We start from the raw sequence: 15,008 nt of genomic DNA, 5'->3' as shown, positions 1-15,008 counted from the left end.
AAATTATTGAACAGGGATTATAGCTAAAAGCAACGTTTCAAAGAGTGGACTTGTCTTTGTCAGGGAAGCAACTGCCTTCTCTGGCAGCATTCATTAAAGGGACACTAAAGAGAAACAATGAATCAGTTTAGATTGATAAATTGTACTCTGAGAACTCTAATGTCGTTAATCTAGCCATCATAGGTTTATTAATATAGGAGAAAATTAAGTTCAATGTTTCATTTTTAAATTTCGCACCGAAATCTCCGTGCATGACGTCACAAATTTATCGTATACTTATCGTATTGTACTTATCGTATTGTAGTGTACTTATCGTATTTTGGCGCCATTCGCCCAACGAAATTTCCTCAAACTTGGTATGCTAAGTCTATGGCTCCCTCAGAGGACAATGTACTTCAGTTTTACCGATTAGGAACTACGTAGGCCCTAGTAGGCGCCGTCAAAATATGTGACGTCACGGCGATTGGTGCGGAGACTTCAAGGTGGCGTCGCCACCCACATTTTGTTTTTGCGCGTTTTCTCACTTACTAAGCGTCTTCTTGCAGCAAGTGTGGTGTTTTTGGTAGTATGAAAGAGTAGTTTACTAATACGAGCAAAATCATTTTGCTGTTTGATGTACCTTTAACTTTGTTATGGAAAGCAGGGGCTGCTCTGATGAATCCAAAATGCTGCCTCCAGCGACATTCCCTGTTCAACGACTTTTCATCACTACTAGCGCAGTTGTGATAGTTACATTCAATTGGCACACCTCCAATATTTGTCTGCTACTACACGTGTCAGAAATCAAGTCTACGCTAACCAAATTAATTCGGATTCACAGCTTTGTTAAAGGGACCGACAGCCGATTTTTCTCGACCCAGTTTTTTATGGCGCAATAGAAAGCTCACCCTTCGTAGTGTTTGTAGCTGCAGTGGTTAATTCCAAAAGTGCGTGGTTATTTTATGAGCAGTATTTTTCGATCTGAAAAGCCCCTGAACTGTACGCAGATGTCCTCCAGCAACGCTATGAAGCGATAGCGATGCCAATAGCCTTCCCCGCATTATGCTCAAGGTTTCGCTTTAACAGGAGTGGGTGAAACTGCGTTTAACCACCTTATTATTGACATTTTCGACCGTTTTGGAATATAAAAAGCAGGTAGAATAAGTTTTCCGAACGCTCGTCGTCACGTGAGATCTCTTTACTGCCTCGCGAGCTAGGCACTTGTGGCCTCCGCAATTAGTTCCGGCAACATGTCGCCGGAGGTAATCGTGGAGGCCGCGAGGCCCTCTTCGTACTTTTCCAACACGTCGGCAGGTGCCGCTAGGCTCTCAGCTAACAACGCTCATGCTGCCACTCATGAGCATTGGGTCATACGTCAAGCGAAGGCGGCGCCACTGTTCTGCTCAGTGCAAACGAGTGCATATCTGCACGTTTTACGTTAGAAAAGATTATAATAAAAAGTGTGCTGTATTTCGACGCTAATACAGAGACAATTAATAGCATACACCAGTAAAAGGTCACGTGATAGGTACATGTGCACGTTCACATGTGCTGCCAGAGGCACCAAAAGTAATTTTGAGTGAAGAAATAAAAATATAAATCCGGTGTTTAATGAGAAAAACGGTTCGTTTTAGACAATACAATAGACAATTCTTCTATTAGTGGGGTTATCTTAATTCGTGTTCTGAGCGGTTGTCAGTCCCTTTAAGATACCATTGAGTGCCTGTTCTGTCCTGTCACCTTGTTTGCCTGTATGCCTTTATTACCATTTAACAGCTTGAACCAACATGTGCCATGTGGCCTGCCGGTGTGGTTTACTAATGTAATAGGTTCTTTCGCGCAGGAAATTTATTAAAGCTACATTGCTGCATTAGGCGCTAAATTTCGATCATAAATTGTGCTCCCTCCATTTATATCTAAATCTGGCTCATTCGTAAACTAAGGTGTGCTGTAATTCTGGTATAATGGATGGCTAACCTTGTAGCATAGAAAATGACACTTTTGCACCCTGTTTGATTAAATTGTATTAGAGCTTAACGTTACGAACAGTATTTTCTGAGCAGCGGTGTTAACTTGTATATGGTGCACAGTTTCAAGACAGTGGGGCTTAGCTGATGACCACTTGCGTTGCTTTTGGCCTTGCTGTGCAGAGTAAGAGTTTACAGAGCTCTCATTTTAACATTTGTGTATCCCAGTGTGCCGAGTTCTTCTCTGTGCTGAATGTCAAAAAGTTACATTGATCTCTTGCAGTGCTGTGGCATTCTGAGCGGGAGGTGGCTCGATGATGCGCAATGCTGGGCGCACAGTGGGCGGCACCCTGCGGTCAGCGGGCAACAGTGCCCTGCCCCAGGGGCTGAGTGCCCTGCAGCAGAGAAGCCGTGCTGGTCAGGAAAGCATCTTTGCACCGCTCAAGAAGGACTCCTCCCGTACAGCTGGCACACCGGGTGCAGCACGTACGCGCACAAACAGGCCCATGTCTACTACGTAAGTAGCTTATTTTGTCTTTCTGCTGGGTACCATGCTCTGAACAACTTCTCTAAGTGTACGCTATAGTTTAATGTGATAGTGTTATACCGGTGTCACGTGGGCACTTTTGACCGTGATCAGGACTGTTCCGGATTAGGCTCGATCCGGATCAGGTGCTGCTACATGGTCACATTTAATTGCGATGAAGCCGGATTGGGTACAAGATGATTGCCGATCTGCACATTGTGATCTGGCTCTGTGATCTGGCTTTGTGATCGTGATTTGGCTGACGTCTACGCCAAACTCGATCTGGAGTAGGTTGGACCATGTAGCAGCGACTAAGTTGTTGATCGCAATCAAGAAGTCCGATCCGGGTCGGCCCTGATCTCAAACAAAAGTGCCCTTGTCACACCGGTATTAAAGAGCCCATGTTGCAGAAAATCTGGTGTCGGCGGAGTAGGCAGTGTCGGTGTCGGCGTCGGTGAGTGAAAAATCTCAATGGATGCAAAGAATTAAAATCACAGTTAAAGCCAGAATCGAATCCATGCATTCTGTGTGACAGTCAAGTGTTTTGCCATAGAGCCACACCAGTGCTTGAAACTGCTTCAGAAAAGGACCTTATAAGGGTGTCATGTCGAGGAGTCATGTTAACAGACATAATACTGCTTGGCAGAAGTGTAGAATCGTGCCCGGAGTCTCGCCACGTGAATGGCGTAATGTGTGAGTGGATGAAAGCTGCTCACCCATTACAAAGGGCTCAGCCATAATGAATTATCATCAGCCACAGCATCAAGAAAGTGTGGAGCTATGTAGGTGAGCATACTGCCTTACCAACACGTAGTGGGTACTTGCCACTTCGCACTATGGTGAATAAAGGTGCAGTCAGCACTTTGCAACTGTACCTGCAGTAGGTGCTCTAGGAGATATTACAATGCTAAATGTCACACGCACAGACATTCCTTCCCTCACGGCACGGTGGATGTATCCACCGAGAAGCAAAGCATGGCAAGCAAATGAAAAAATGATGTCAACAGGGCCTGAAACACTATCGTGTTCCACTCTTCAATGCGAAGCTTAAGCATTCAAGTTGTTAGGTCTGGATGATGATGCTATGTGTGGCACGTTTGTTTCTGACCTGTGTATTTATCCCAGCAGATTTCTCAGTATCAGTACTAAAATCTCGTGTGGACACCCAGTGATTCCACTCCTGCGCCAACTGCGCCAAAGTGCGCCAAATTGCATTTACTGCGCCATCCTGATAATATCGACGAAATTTGCGCCAAACTGCGCCAAAGTCTCTGGTTTGGGGGCGTCTATCACCGGCAATCGCACCGCCGGCGCGTCAGAACATGTGCAGCTCGATCTTGGGGCTGCCAATAAAGCCGCAATCATGGGCCAAGAATTATTCCGCTGAATAAATAGCGCTCGCGCCTGCGTTCCGAGTAAGCCACGATGCCATGCACGGTGCCGACGCAGCTTCTGTTCTGCAAGTCGGCTCGACAGCAAAACGCGCTCTCCGCAGAGGCTCGTGACGTCTATAGGCCTATCGGTAGCGAGAAAGTGCGACGGCGATTCATCGGCGGACGTCGTCTGTTCCAGAAACGCTGGTGATAGCTCGTTTCAAGCGTCGCACGGCACGTAAGGAAAGCAATGTTCAGTAATAACTACATGAGTGCCGCTAAAATGTCTGTCACTGCTGTTTCCGGACATCGCGGAATGAAATCTGGGATCACTCGCAGTAGATATATGGGACAATATCGAATTTTCCTTGCTTCGCGTTTATGGAAGAGCACGCGAACGGTGGAAACGCGTTTACACTTTTCCTTAGAGATACTTTATCCATGGACCTTCATCCAGAACAGCTTTTTCGTAATTCCTTCCGCCAGCACGTCCGCGTTTGTAATCACTCTGCGGTAAATATACCCCTAAAAGGCCCTGCCCTTTCGAGCTCACGTGCTAGGGTTCCAATTCGAATTTTTTACTTGCTTTTTTAAAAATGTCATCTCATTAGTAAAATATCTCCTGGTCGGAGCAGCCGCAAATGCGCAGCTGTCAGTTGCGGGCCCGTCGCTGACGGCCCACAGTGAAGCGGCTACGCCATGTTACACGTCCGCCCCTCGCTTTCGGGGGTCAATAGCTAACGGTTAAAAAAACTCAGTTTCGGCCAACTCCGGCGATTTTTCGAGGTCGATGGATCTCAATGAAATTCGCTGGGTACGTTCCTTTGCACGTTTCCGTCATTTATGCCAAATTACAGGCTTGAGACATGCGCAGATTGTTTGCAAATGAATTTTAAAGATTCTCTGCAAACGCCCTCCTGGCTTCCCACAATTATTGGCAACATTGCGTCTGTGACGTCTGTATTGGTAAGGCAGCGGAAGTGACGCAGCCGAGGGCACCGCTAACTTCGGCGCTTCGGCCGCTACAGCGAGCGTCTGCTGTGCACAAGGCGACAGACAGCGTTGGTTTGGCCGGCGCTTCGCTGGTCGTCCCGACTGTCACAATTTTCATACTCCGCGCCGGCGTGACCGGCATGCCTTGCACGACTTCCGGTTAGTTCGTAACAACGTCTACGTCATACGTAGACAGTACACTTGGTTGGGTTTCGGTTTCGGTGTTGCGCTTTTTTGCTTATTTAAAATTATTCTCCAATTTGCCGAGTATTCCTGCCATCGGGCCCGTAACAGGAGCGTCTCAGGAACATAAAAGCACCATTACTTTGACATGGCCAAGAAATCGCCGGAGTTGACCTTTAAGAGCGAAGCAATGAATGCGATACCAAAAAATTGTATTGTGAAACGAAGTAAGACTAGCAGCTAACTCTTTTGGATCTGATCTCGCGGAACTCAAACGCTGGTTTAAGGGAATATGGCCCCTCCAGGAACCGAAGCGTTTTCTTGCTCTGAGTTCTCTAAACGCGGAGTAAGCGTTGAGAGCACAGCAAGTTTACGAGCCGTCTCCTGATGCCTCGAGGTAGCGCGCGCGCAAGCGACCGCGCCCTTTGAACGATGCGGTCCTCCCCCCCTTTCGCTCCCCTGGCGTCCCTTCATGCTCCTTACGAAAGACGGGCGGGGCGTTTCCTCTCTGTTTGATGAGCAATCGACGGCAGGCCCGCACGCGGGAAGATGTTATCTCATGAGCTGTCCGTGCGGCGGAGACAGACCCGTCCGGCTAGTTTCATCTCCGCTTCAGCCGCGTTCGTCGCCAGCACCCGCGGCTAGAATGCGCGTGGTGATGTTATTAATTTGGACTTTATACGGAAAATTACCGCAACGGCGACGGCAAAAATCCGCCGAGAGTGTCCATATAATTGCTATCGCAAGGGTCAATGTACGGGGCAGATTTTGAGCCCCCCCTCTTAGGTGATTAGGGGGGGGCGGCCGCCCCCCTCCCTGCCCCCCCCCCCCCCCCCCCCCTGTGCGCACGCCTATGCTCCTGAGATGATTTTTTCCATGAGATTTGCAATGAATTGAAATATATCTAGCCTTCATAAGAGCCCCATAATAATACTCAGGTGCTTGAATGTTAAAGGGGTACTGACACCTTTTTTCGAAGGCGAGTTTACTCTGCCATACATATCTCCTGTATGCAGAGACGGCTCTGAGCAAGTGTGAAGCTCAGCAAATGCTGATAAGATATTTTAATTTGATATTAAAGTCAATTTTTCCATGGCGCACCTACTGACATCGACACTAGCTTGACGTCAGGCTACAGTACAAATTCTGGTGACTTCACGCAGCAGTCTGGCTTGTTGTGATGACGTTAGGTACCGAAACTTCCAAGATGGCCGCTTGTACGTCATAAAAACTTCCAAAATGGCCGCTTGTGCGCGGAAACGTCACTATATATTGTGCGAGCACGTGACTAGAAGCTCATACCGTGTTGTGACGTCAGGGTACAGTAGGAACCGAAACTAGCTTTTAAAAACATACTGTAATTACTTTTTCAGGGCGCACTCGCGCTTAGCACCACCTTTTCTGGGCTCTTGAGGGCTTGACCTTTCATTTGACGCAAAAAACGACAACTAAAAATAGTCGTGTCAGTACCCCTTTAATGCAATATGCTTCTTCTGTATTGCACTCCAGGATGTAAAATTCGCTGCTCCAAAGTGCTCCAAGATGAAAATTTTGCTGCTCCAAAGTGCTCCAAAACGGAAATTTTGCTGCTCCAAAAATTGCTCCAAATCAGAAGTCCTCGGTAGCATCACTGGGACACCACATTTCATGACCTAGTTTGTACAAGAACATGTCTTTTACGGAGGGATGACTCGATTCTTGAACCATGTGCCCGTGTGCGTTGTGTACTTATTTTGTCCTTGGTAATTTTTGTAGTGTTAAACAGTCACCACGATCGTAAATCATCAGAAATTTATTTGACGGTTCAAGTATCAAAGGATTGTTCTACAACACACAACAGATGTCATCTTCCAAATAGCGAAATAAGAAAAAAGTGAAACCTCTGCATTTTTTTTTAGGTTTGCTGATGCCTTACACTGCAGATTAATGCAACAGGAAGGAAGCAAGCTGCAATGCATGTCGTTGGGAGCCTGCTACTGCAACGGTCTTCTTCTCCCTGTGTTTGTTTATTTCTTGCTCTCCTGTGCTTTGCAGGCGTTCTGACCCAGTGAACAAGGAGAATATGCTGTCCCGAGGCAGCTCTGGCACTCGAAAGTGTGGCAGCATCAAGTCATCCTCAAGCAAAGATAGCCTGGACTCCAATGGCCAGACAAAAGAGCACAAGAAGCCTCATTCTGGTAAGCACTACATTAACCACACAAACGTAGCGTGCTTACAACTTTTGTGACTGCAAATTTTCTAGCCACTGGCGATAAAGCTCAAGGTTTACTGTCATCAGTGAAGTATGACCTGCCATAGTGGTCTAGCGGTTATGGTGCTTCACTGCTGACTTGACGGTCGCAAGAGTGGATCCGGGTCATGGTGCCCGTGTTTCGATGGAGGCAAAATTCTAGAGGCCCATGTACTTAGATTTAGGTGCTTGTTAAAGAACCCCAGGTGGTCGAAATTCCTTGAGCCCTCCACTACAGCGTCTCTCATAATCATTGGGGTTTTTGGATGTAAAATCTCAACAGTTATTATTAACAGATAAGTATGTGCAGCACTTGTAGCTTATAGTATCTTTAACTGCCAGTAATTGAAATTTACATAGCTCATCACTATAAGCCTAATCTGTGTCACCAGCAGTACAAAGGCCACTGTCCTGATGTTCAGTTTTTTCTTCCACGTGTCGGCCATAGATGCTGTGCTTGTAGAGCTTCTCATTTCATATGCTTCCTATTCTGATGCCATTCTCAGCTTTATTTTCTCGTCCTTCATACAGTTAGACCTGGATATAACGAAATTGACAGATTCCCCAAAAATTCGTTATAAACAGGTTTTCGTTATATCCAGTTTCAGCACAAAAGTTGGGAAAAGAAATGCACAAATTAAAAACAAGGGGAACTGAAGGCAGAGCTCACCCAAAACATTTATTTAACGGCAACAAACTGAGTTATTTTTGCTCTATTGCTTGTTTGTGAGGGATGGCAATACTGAACGTTCGTAGCACATCAATACAACGCTGCTCCGTCATCGTCTAGCCGTGGCCTCCGAGATTGGCTCCGGCAATGCGCCGTCGCGTTGCTGGAGCCAGTCTCAGAGGGCACGGTCTCTCGAACCCGCGGCGCGGCGCAAGACTGCAAAGCGCGTGACGACAGTGACGAGTCGACCTCCAAAGATCCGTCGTTGTCACCGTGGTCGCGGATAGTTTCCACCAGTGCCTAATCTGACATCTCCTCGGTAGTGACGACACAATTGTCGGCATTAAAAAAAATCGCAAAAACTGCAATTCGTCAGGGGCTGCTCCATGCCAGGGGCTGATGGTAGTCAGGGGCTGCTCCATGCGCGCGCAGAGAAACCACGCACGCGCACACGGTGTTGAAAACAAAGAGCGAACTCCATATATGGCACGGCCCCACATATGCGGCGCGAACTCGAAGCGGAATGACTCCGTGACAGGGAGCAAGGATTTTTTTTAGTGGCGTCACCTGGCGTCACGTTAACCAAGTGCGGTTCAGAGACTACTGCAACAACCGAAGAGTGGTGCTGCCAACGCAAAAGGCGATTTTCATTCTCCTTCTTTTTTTTTTTTTAAATAGAAAGCCAGCGCGGTTAGCGTGGTGGCACCCATGAGCGGCCCGCCTCGTGCAGACCCGTGCGCACAAGCGAGCGCTCGCAGTCGACGCTGCTTCGCGCTCTCGTCGGCGGGACAACCGCGGAAGATACATGCGGCTCCTGCTCGTGCCAAAATGACGGAATTTGGGGCAAAATTTCTAGGTTGTCGCCAGCGAAAATTCATTATATCAAGGGTGTCTCCCGCTGCCACTTTGTTACATAGAGGTCGCAAATACATGTGCTTCTGTGGAGTAACGGCGGGGAATAAAAAAAATTCGTAATATCGAGGAATTCCTTGTATGGAGGTTCATTATAGGCAGGTTTAACTGTACAAACATACAGTGGCTGTGGCATTCTGTGCTGAAGTCGCAAGGTCTATTCCTGGCTACCCTAGATATAGATGCCCACTAAAGAGCCCCAGGTGGTCAATATTTATCCTGAGGCCTCCGTGATGGTGTTTATTTCAGGGCTGGGGCAGCCTACAGTGGGCACCCAAACATCGGAGAGCGCAGGCAAGGCATCGCCCACGACCATCCTGCAACTGGAGCGGGAGAAGAGCTTGCTGGAGCAACAGGTCTCCGAGTTGGTGCGCAACGCTGAGAGCAAGAAGGCCGAGATTGCTACTTTGCGCATGGAGATCAAGCATCTCAAGGTGGGCCTCCGTTACCTGGCTCTTACCCACTTCACTGATGGGTAGTCTTGACACAAAAACATATGGACAAGGGAAGTAGTAAGCACGTCACATGCTCTTGTCCAAAACACACCCTTGTGAATGTTGTAGGGGTGTGCGAATAGTGAATTTTAGAACCAAATCGAATACAAATTGAATAGCCATGACACTGAATCGAATACAAATCGAATACTATTTGAATAGTAAAGCAACCATTTCCAAAGCAGCCCTAAATAGTAATTTAACCATTTTCGAAACAGCCCAAGTATTCCACAGCATTAGTTTGAAACAAATACTCATTAGCTTTAACAGCGGAACGTAACGATTACTTTTAACCGACAAACAAATACCACAATTTTGTAAACTGAGGTAAGCTTGTATACAGCAGTAACTAAAGAGCCCTAGAAATATTGTGTAACTGCAAGTTGAAATATATGAGTGAGTATAGTACTCAAGGTGGCACTTGTCAACAGCTTTTAAATAAAACTGATACGCAAATACAGTGAAACCTCGGTGATACGAATCTCACGGGACCAGCAAAAATATTCGTATCACCAGAAAGCATGGAAAATTAGCATGCGACAAATGAAAGCTCGCGTACATTTTCATTTATTGTTTTTCAGGGCCGCAGCAAGTCGGGAAGAACCCTGAATGATTGTCAGTTAAGTTATTGGATGTCGGCAATCATACCAGCATTCCTAAATATGCGGCCCGTACGCGCGTATTTAATTTATGAACCAGGTGCGTTGTGACCCGCGACAGCAGTAGCCCCTTAGTATGTTTTAGTATGTTTTTTGCATGACACCGGAGTACTGCAGCGAAAATAACTAAAGAAGCGCTTTGACGCGATGGATCAAGGCCACAAAATTAGAGAACCACGGTCCTGTGTTATGATTTTGTTATCGTGGAGGTGTTGGGTATGTTTTTTGGACGATTTACGGCCGTGCCCGCACAAGTGCGAACTCGACGGTCGCGCATGTTGACGTTGTGAGGCCTGACTCCTTCGCCAAGACCGTCCTCGCCTTCTTTCGGTCTTCGTCCACCTTTCATAGGATGTCTGATGCATGAGGCAGGCAAGTGTAAACACAGTACAACGACAGCAGCCTGCGCGGACGCGTTAGAAAAAAAAAAAAACATAACGCTGATGTTCTAATCTAAATGCGAAGGCACATGGAGGCACCTAAGAGCCTCAAAGATTCGCGCATACAATCTCGGAGGCCGTGACGCGTCTCTGAAGGTTTATTCTGACCGTAAGAAAAGTGTTTTTCTTACACTGTGATTCTGATGATTTGGTGGTGCGGCGCGCATGCCCATGCTTGCGTTCTCACGCTCGCACGTGCTTGGAGCGTCTTCCGCGACAGCGCGGACAGCACCTCTTTGTGCCTAGGCGGTAGCGTACATTTGTATCAAACGTTGCTGGGTGAAAATCGGTTCACAACAACCGCACTCCATTACATTGCAGGTCAATGGGGCCTTGGCCGGGACCAATGAAAAATTCGTATCACCCCGAAATTCGTATGAGCTGTGATCATATCACCGAGGTTTCACTGTACTAAACAATATTCATGATCACTCTGAATGTCAAGATGAAGATAGTGGATTGATGACTCTGTCACTTAGGTGATACTGGAGCCCTTTGAGGATCGAATTGTTTTGCGAAATGCAGTCCAAAAATGTGTAAATCTTTTATTGCTGAAATAATTTCGTCAGACAATTCTATGTAAGAAAAAAATTGTCTAAAACTTTTTTCTGACCGTAAAGTGACAAAAAAATCATTTTTGTTGTCACATATACATAGTTTATTTGTAGTAACATCAAGCAAAATTCCAAAAAAAAATCTTTTATGATTTTTTATGAATAAAAGTTATGCATTGTATTAACATAGCTCACAGACATAACAGAAACTAGCAGTTCCTTGTACGAATAAAACTGATGAGCGAAGCTCCTTAGAAATGGGACGCAAACGACTATGCGCCTGATCTCGCTGCGGGCTTTCATGAAGGCAGTAGGGCGGGGTGCGGGTGGGGAGAGCGTCTGCTGCACTCGGTGGCAGGAACGACTGAGCGAGTGAGTGCGCGACGCGCGCAGTGCAGGGAGAGGGAGACAGGTGGGAGAGGGGTGCGAGCGGTGATGCGGCGGGGACCTGCAACGGGCGGCGACGGAATGCCGCGCGCTTTCGGCGCGTGCAGCGTTTCATTGTCTTTTTGCGCCGGTGTCGGGTGGGGAGACCGTCTGCTACTACAGTCAAATCCCGCTACAATGAAATTGACGGGACGCGCGAAAAAGTTCGTTGTCGCGGAATTTCGTTGCAGCGAAATTTCATCTATATACCCCAAAAGTTAGGAATATCTGATGATCATGACTCGTCCTTTGGTCCCGGCAAGCGCATGCATTGTCCTTTGCATTTAACTGTCGCTAACTCGGACGCACTTGGCGGCACACCGTGTGAATGTATTTTCTCGCGTATAACACGCACAAAATATACAGAAAATTTAGCGCTAAACTCGGGGTGCGGGTTATACGCGAATTTCGTTGCGCAAGTTGGCTTCACGGCAACGCAATGAAGGCGGCTTTGCGTCAATAGGCGAGTTATACACGTGGGTTATACACGAGCAAATACTATATGCAGGCTACCCTCGAAGCGTGCCGAGCGCGTAGCGCCGCGAAGGAGCGTGCCAAAGTTCGGTAGAGGCTAAGTGAAAACGAAGTGCCGAAGCTCCGCACTACCACAGTCATAAGCGAGAGAAAGGAAAGTCGAAACGCTTCGTGTCGTTTTACGACTTTGTTGCCTTTAATCTTTCTTCCGGTGTGTTAGCTGCGTACTTCAGCATATTCGCTATCGATAATCGCGACGATAGCGACGGCGGTCTCTGCCGCCGTTTTCTGCGCAGCGCTTCCGGCAAACGGTAGCGACGGTAGTTCCGTTTTCAATCTGTGCGCGCTGGCCGTGCGTGTGCCGTCAGGACTGCGTCGTTGCTATCTCTGATCGCGTCTACCGTGGTTTTGGCCGCAGCATTGCATTGAGTCGGTGCGCGTACGTTCGATGGATGCGCGCGTACTTTCGTGGTCGCCCGTGGTCGCGTCGACACGACCGCATTTGTATTCACAGCGGTTGCGGCAGAATGCAGTTACGCTTGGACTAGGTGCGCGCTGGCGGCGTGTGTGCCTTCAAAACGCCATGGATGTCATTCACGATCGCGGGGCTTGTGACGACGAGCAGTAGTTTTGTTTTGAGTGCTACGTCAAAACAATGGCGGGAGTTCATCAACGATTCTTCCGCGGCCCGCACGCGCATCAAATCCGCCGGCAGCATCATGGCGGATGGACGATCTGTCGCCGAGCATATCAATGGCGAAAAATTTACCGGGATGTGCGTGAGGTGGCAGAAAGCATGTCTCCGATGAAGACACGGGTCTTGCGATGCGGCCGCACGGCTCTGGCAACGAGAAATGGTCGAATTTCTAGCGGAATTTCGCGGCAATCCTAGGCAAGCTCCTTTTCCTTATGTGGTGGCACTTGCGAAAACTTCGTTCAAGCGGAAATACCCAGAAAAAGTATTCGTTGTGACGAGACATTTTTCGCATTGTTTTCTATGGGCGGCTGACGGGGAATCGAAAATTATTCGTTGTGGCGGAAATTTCGTTGTAGCGGTATTCGTTATAGCGGGATTCGACTGTACCTTCGACAAAGTGCTCGTAGTGCACTAGAATAATGGTTGTCATTTCACAATCCACGATAAACAGGGTGAAAGTGAAGACGACCATTATAACCAGTTGTGCAAAGAGCTTATTAATACGAAAGTGTTTTATGCCGGGGTCCACCACTGACGTATTTCCATCACGGATACGACGTTGTAAAATATAAAGACTAACAGTTGGCAAAGAAAAAAAACCAGAAGAAAAAGTTCTGTCACCGGGAGTTGAACTTACGACCCCTCGCTCCGCAGCGCGGGGCGCGAAACGATTCAGCCACAGATGGCACGTTCTTTGTGATGCTAACCCCGAGCTATTTATATACATCATTTACCGGTGGCGGTACTCAGAGATCGGGGTACATCAGCGTGTTTTCATAATCACTAGAGAGATGGCGCGAAGGGCTCGAAGAGCGCACTTTAAAGGTCGTCGCTCCACGCGGATGAGCGCGCGCCTCTACAGGGCGTGGTCGCTCGTGCGCGGGCTTATCTCGTCTTGTGCTCTCACCGCAAGTTTGCGTCGAGAGCGCGAAGGTCACTTCGCTCACTGCAGCGGCTGCTGTTGCGGAAGGAGCGCGCTGCTCACACTGAAATAAGTTACAACTGTGACAGTTCGCGCTCATCCTGTGTATGTTCGTTCCGTGCGCCCTTTCTGCTTGAGCAGCGCGTTGCAAGTTTCGAGCTGCTCTGCGTTCTTCGCGTGACATTACAATTTGTTGCTATAGCATTTCATTCCTTCGCCATTGGGGCGAAAGAATGCCCAACAAACGCTCAACTACGTCTGTGAAGACACGTTTCACTTTCGTGTTATACCGATTCCTATGACAGAGGGATCGGCCATGTTTTTTCTTTTAACCTTGAATTTCTGGTGCGCTAGAACCAAACCGCTCAAGGCCTAAACATTTATTCTTAAGTCACCGGCCACTGCAACCTAAAGCGATGCTTAAGAGAAGGGAGGTTCGACGGAGTGGAGGGGTGCGGGCCTAAGGAGCTTCGCTCCTAAAAATAAGTGCACCAGAGCACTTTTCGGGTAAACAATGTCCATGATCTAACACTAAAAACATTTCAGCGTTTGATAGTCTTTGTAGCAAGGCTCCACACAGAGTGATCATCAGAGTCTAAACTCATCAGAAAATTACACATCATCTTCCCCTACGGGCAACCATGGCGGGATGCGAAAGCGTCGTGGGGGGTGCGCATCGAGTTTCCGTTTCTCTTATGCGACTTATGAGACGGTGGTTGTCGAGGCGTTTGAATTACCGCTTGCTGACGCTGACGTTTACGTTCGGTTTCCCATGCCTTCCTCTGCTCCGCGGCGGTGGCGCTGCCGGTGCAACTAGCGCTGACGTTGACGTTGTTCATGGTGTTTCGCATACCGTTGCACAGAGAGAGAATGATAGAAGCACAGCGAACGCACGCTTTCGCAGCTTCGAGATTCGCTTGCCGGAGTTGCCGTTTACGTTCAGCTTCGCCAGCGTCCATAGCACCATTGCGAAGGAAAGTGCAATGGGAGCGAGCGTGCGCCGCATTATATACGAGCACACAGCTGTGGCGGAGAGCAAGAAACGGGAAAGGAGAAACGAAGCAGAGGCAGCGCTCACGCCACCTCCTCCGTGGACCCCACCTCCTCACGTGAGCGCGAGGAGAGGGGGGAGAGTTGGCGCATGTGCAGTATGGGTGTGGACGCCGCAGAACGGACACTGCCCCGAGCATAAGATACTTTCGCATCTAAAATCCTCGTGTGATGAACTGAAATCCAATGAATCAGATTCTGATTTGGCACTTGGAGAGTAGTACGCATCGTAAGAATCACCACTCGACTCACTAGCAGCAGAGAAACTGGTGCGCGCTTCCATAGCGTAAGCGAACTGCGTGAGTGAGCGCATGGAAGAAAACTCTATGGTTGTGCGCCCATCCAGAAAGCAAAACGAGTGAAAAAGCTATAGTAATCCTTCGTCTTATCGCCAACGAGACGGAGTTAGTTTTTCTTCGTCCCCATAACAGGAAATGCAACCATGGCAGCATCGTTTGG

General features: G+C 48.0%; 1 protein-coding gene across 2 annotated transcripts in view; it reads left to right on the top strand.

The window, feature by feature from the left end:
* Window positions 1-2,211: 2,211 nt before the first annotated feature.
* The window catches only part of LOC119376693 (cytospin-A), a 30,591-nt gene continuing 17,794 nt past the window's right edge, over window positions 2,212-15,008 (top strand). For both annotated transcript variants that reach the window (XM_037646444.2, XM_037646445.2), the window contains exons 1-3: window positions 2,212-2,463; window positions 7,056-7,198; window positions 9,083-9,267. In XM_037646444.2, the coding sequence (XP_037502372.1) occupies window positions 2,261-2,463; window positions 7,056-7,198; window positions 9,083-9,267 (531 nt within the window). In that variant the 5' untranslated portion in view covers window positions 2,212-2,260. The remainder of the gene's footprint in view (window positions 2,464-7,055; window positions 7,199-9,082; window positions 9,268-15,008) is intronic.

Source organism: Rhipicephalus sanguineus, unplaced genomic scaffold (assembly GCF_013339695.2).
Source record: "Rhipicephalus sanguineus isolate Rsan-2018 unplaced genomic scaffold, BIME_Rsan_1.4 Seq196, whole genome shotgun sequence".
Classification (NCBI taxonomy): Eukaryota; Metazoa; Arthropoda; class Arachnida; order Ixodida; family Ixodidae; genus Rhipicephalus; species Rhipicephalus sanguineus.
This window is presented reverse-complemented; position numbering and strand designations above follow the sequence as displayed.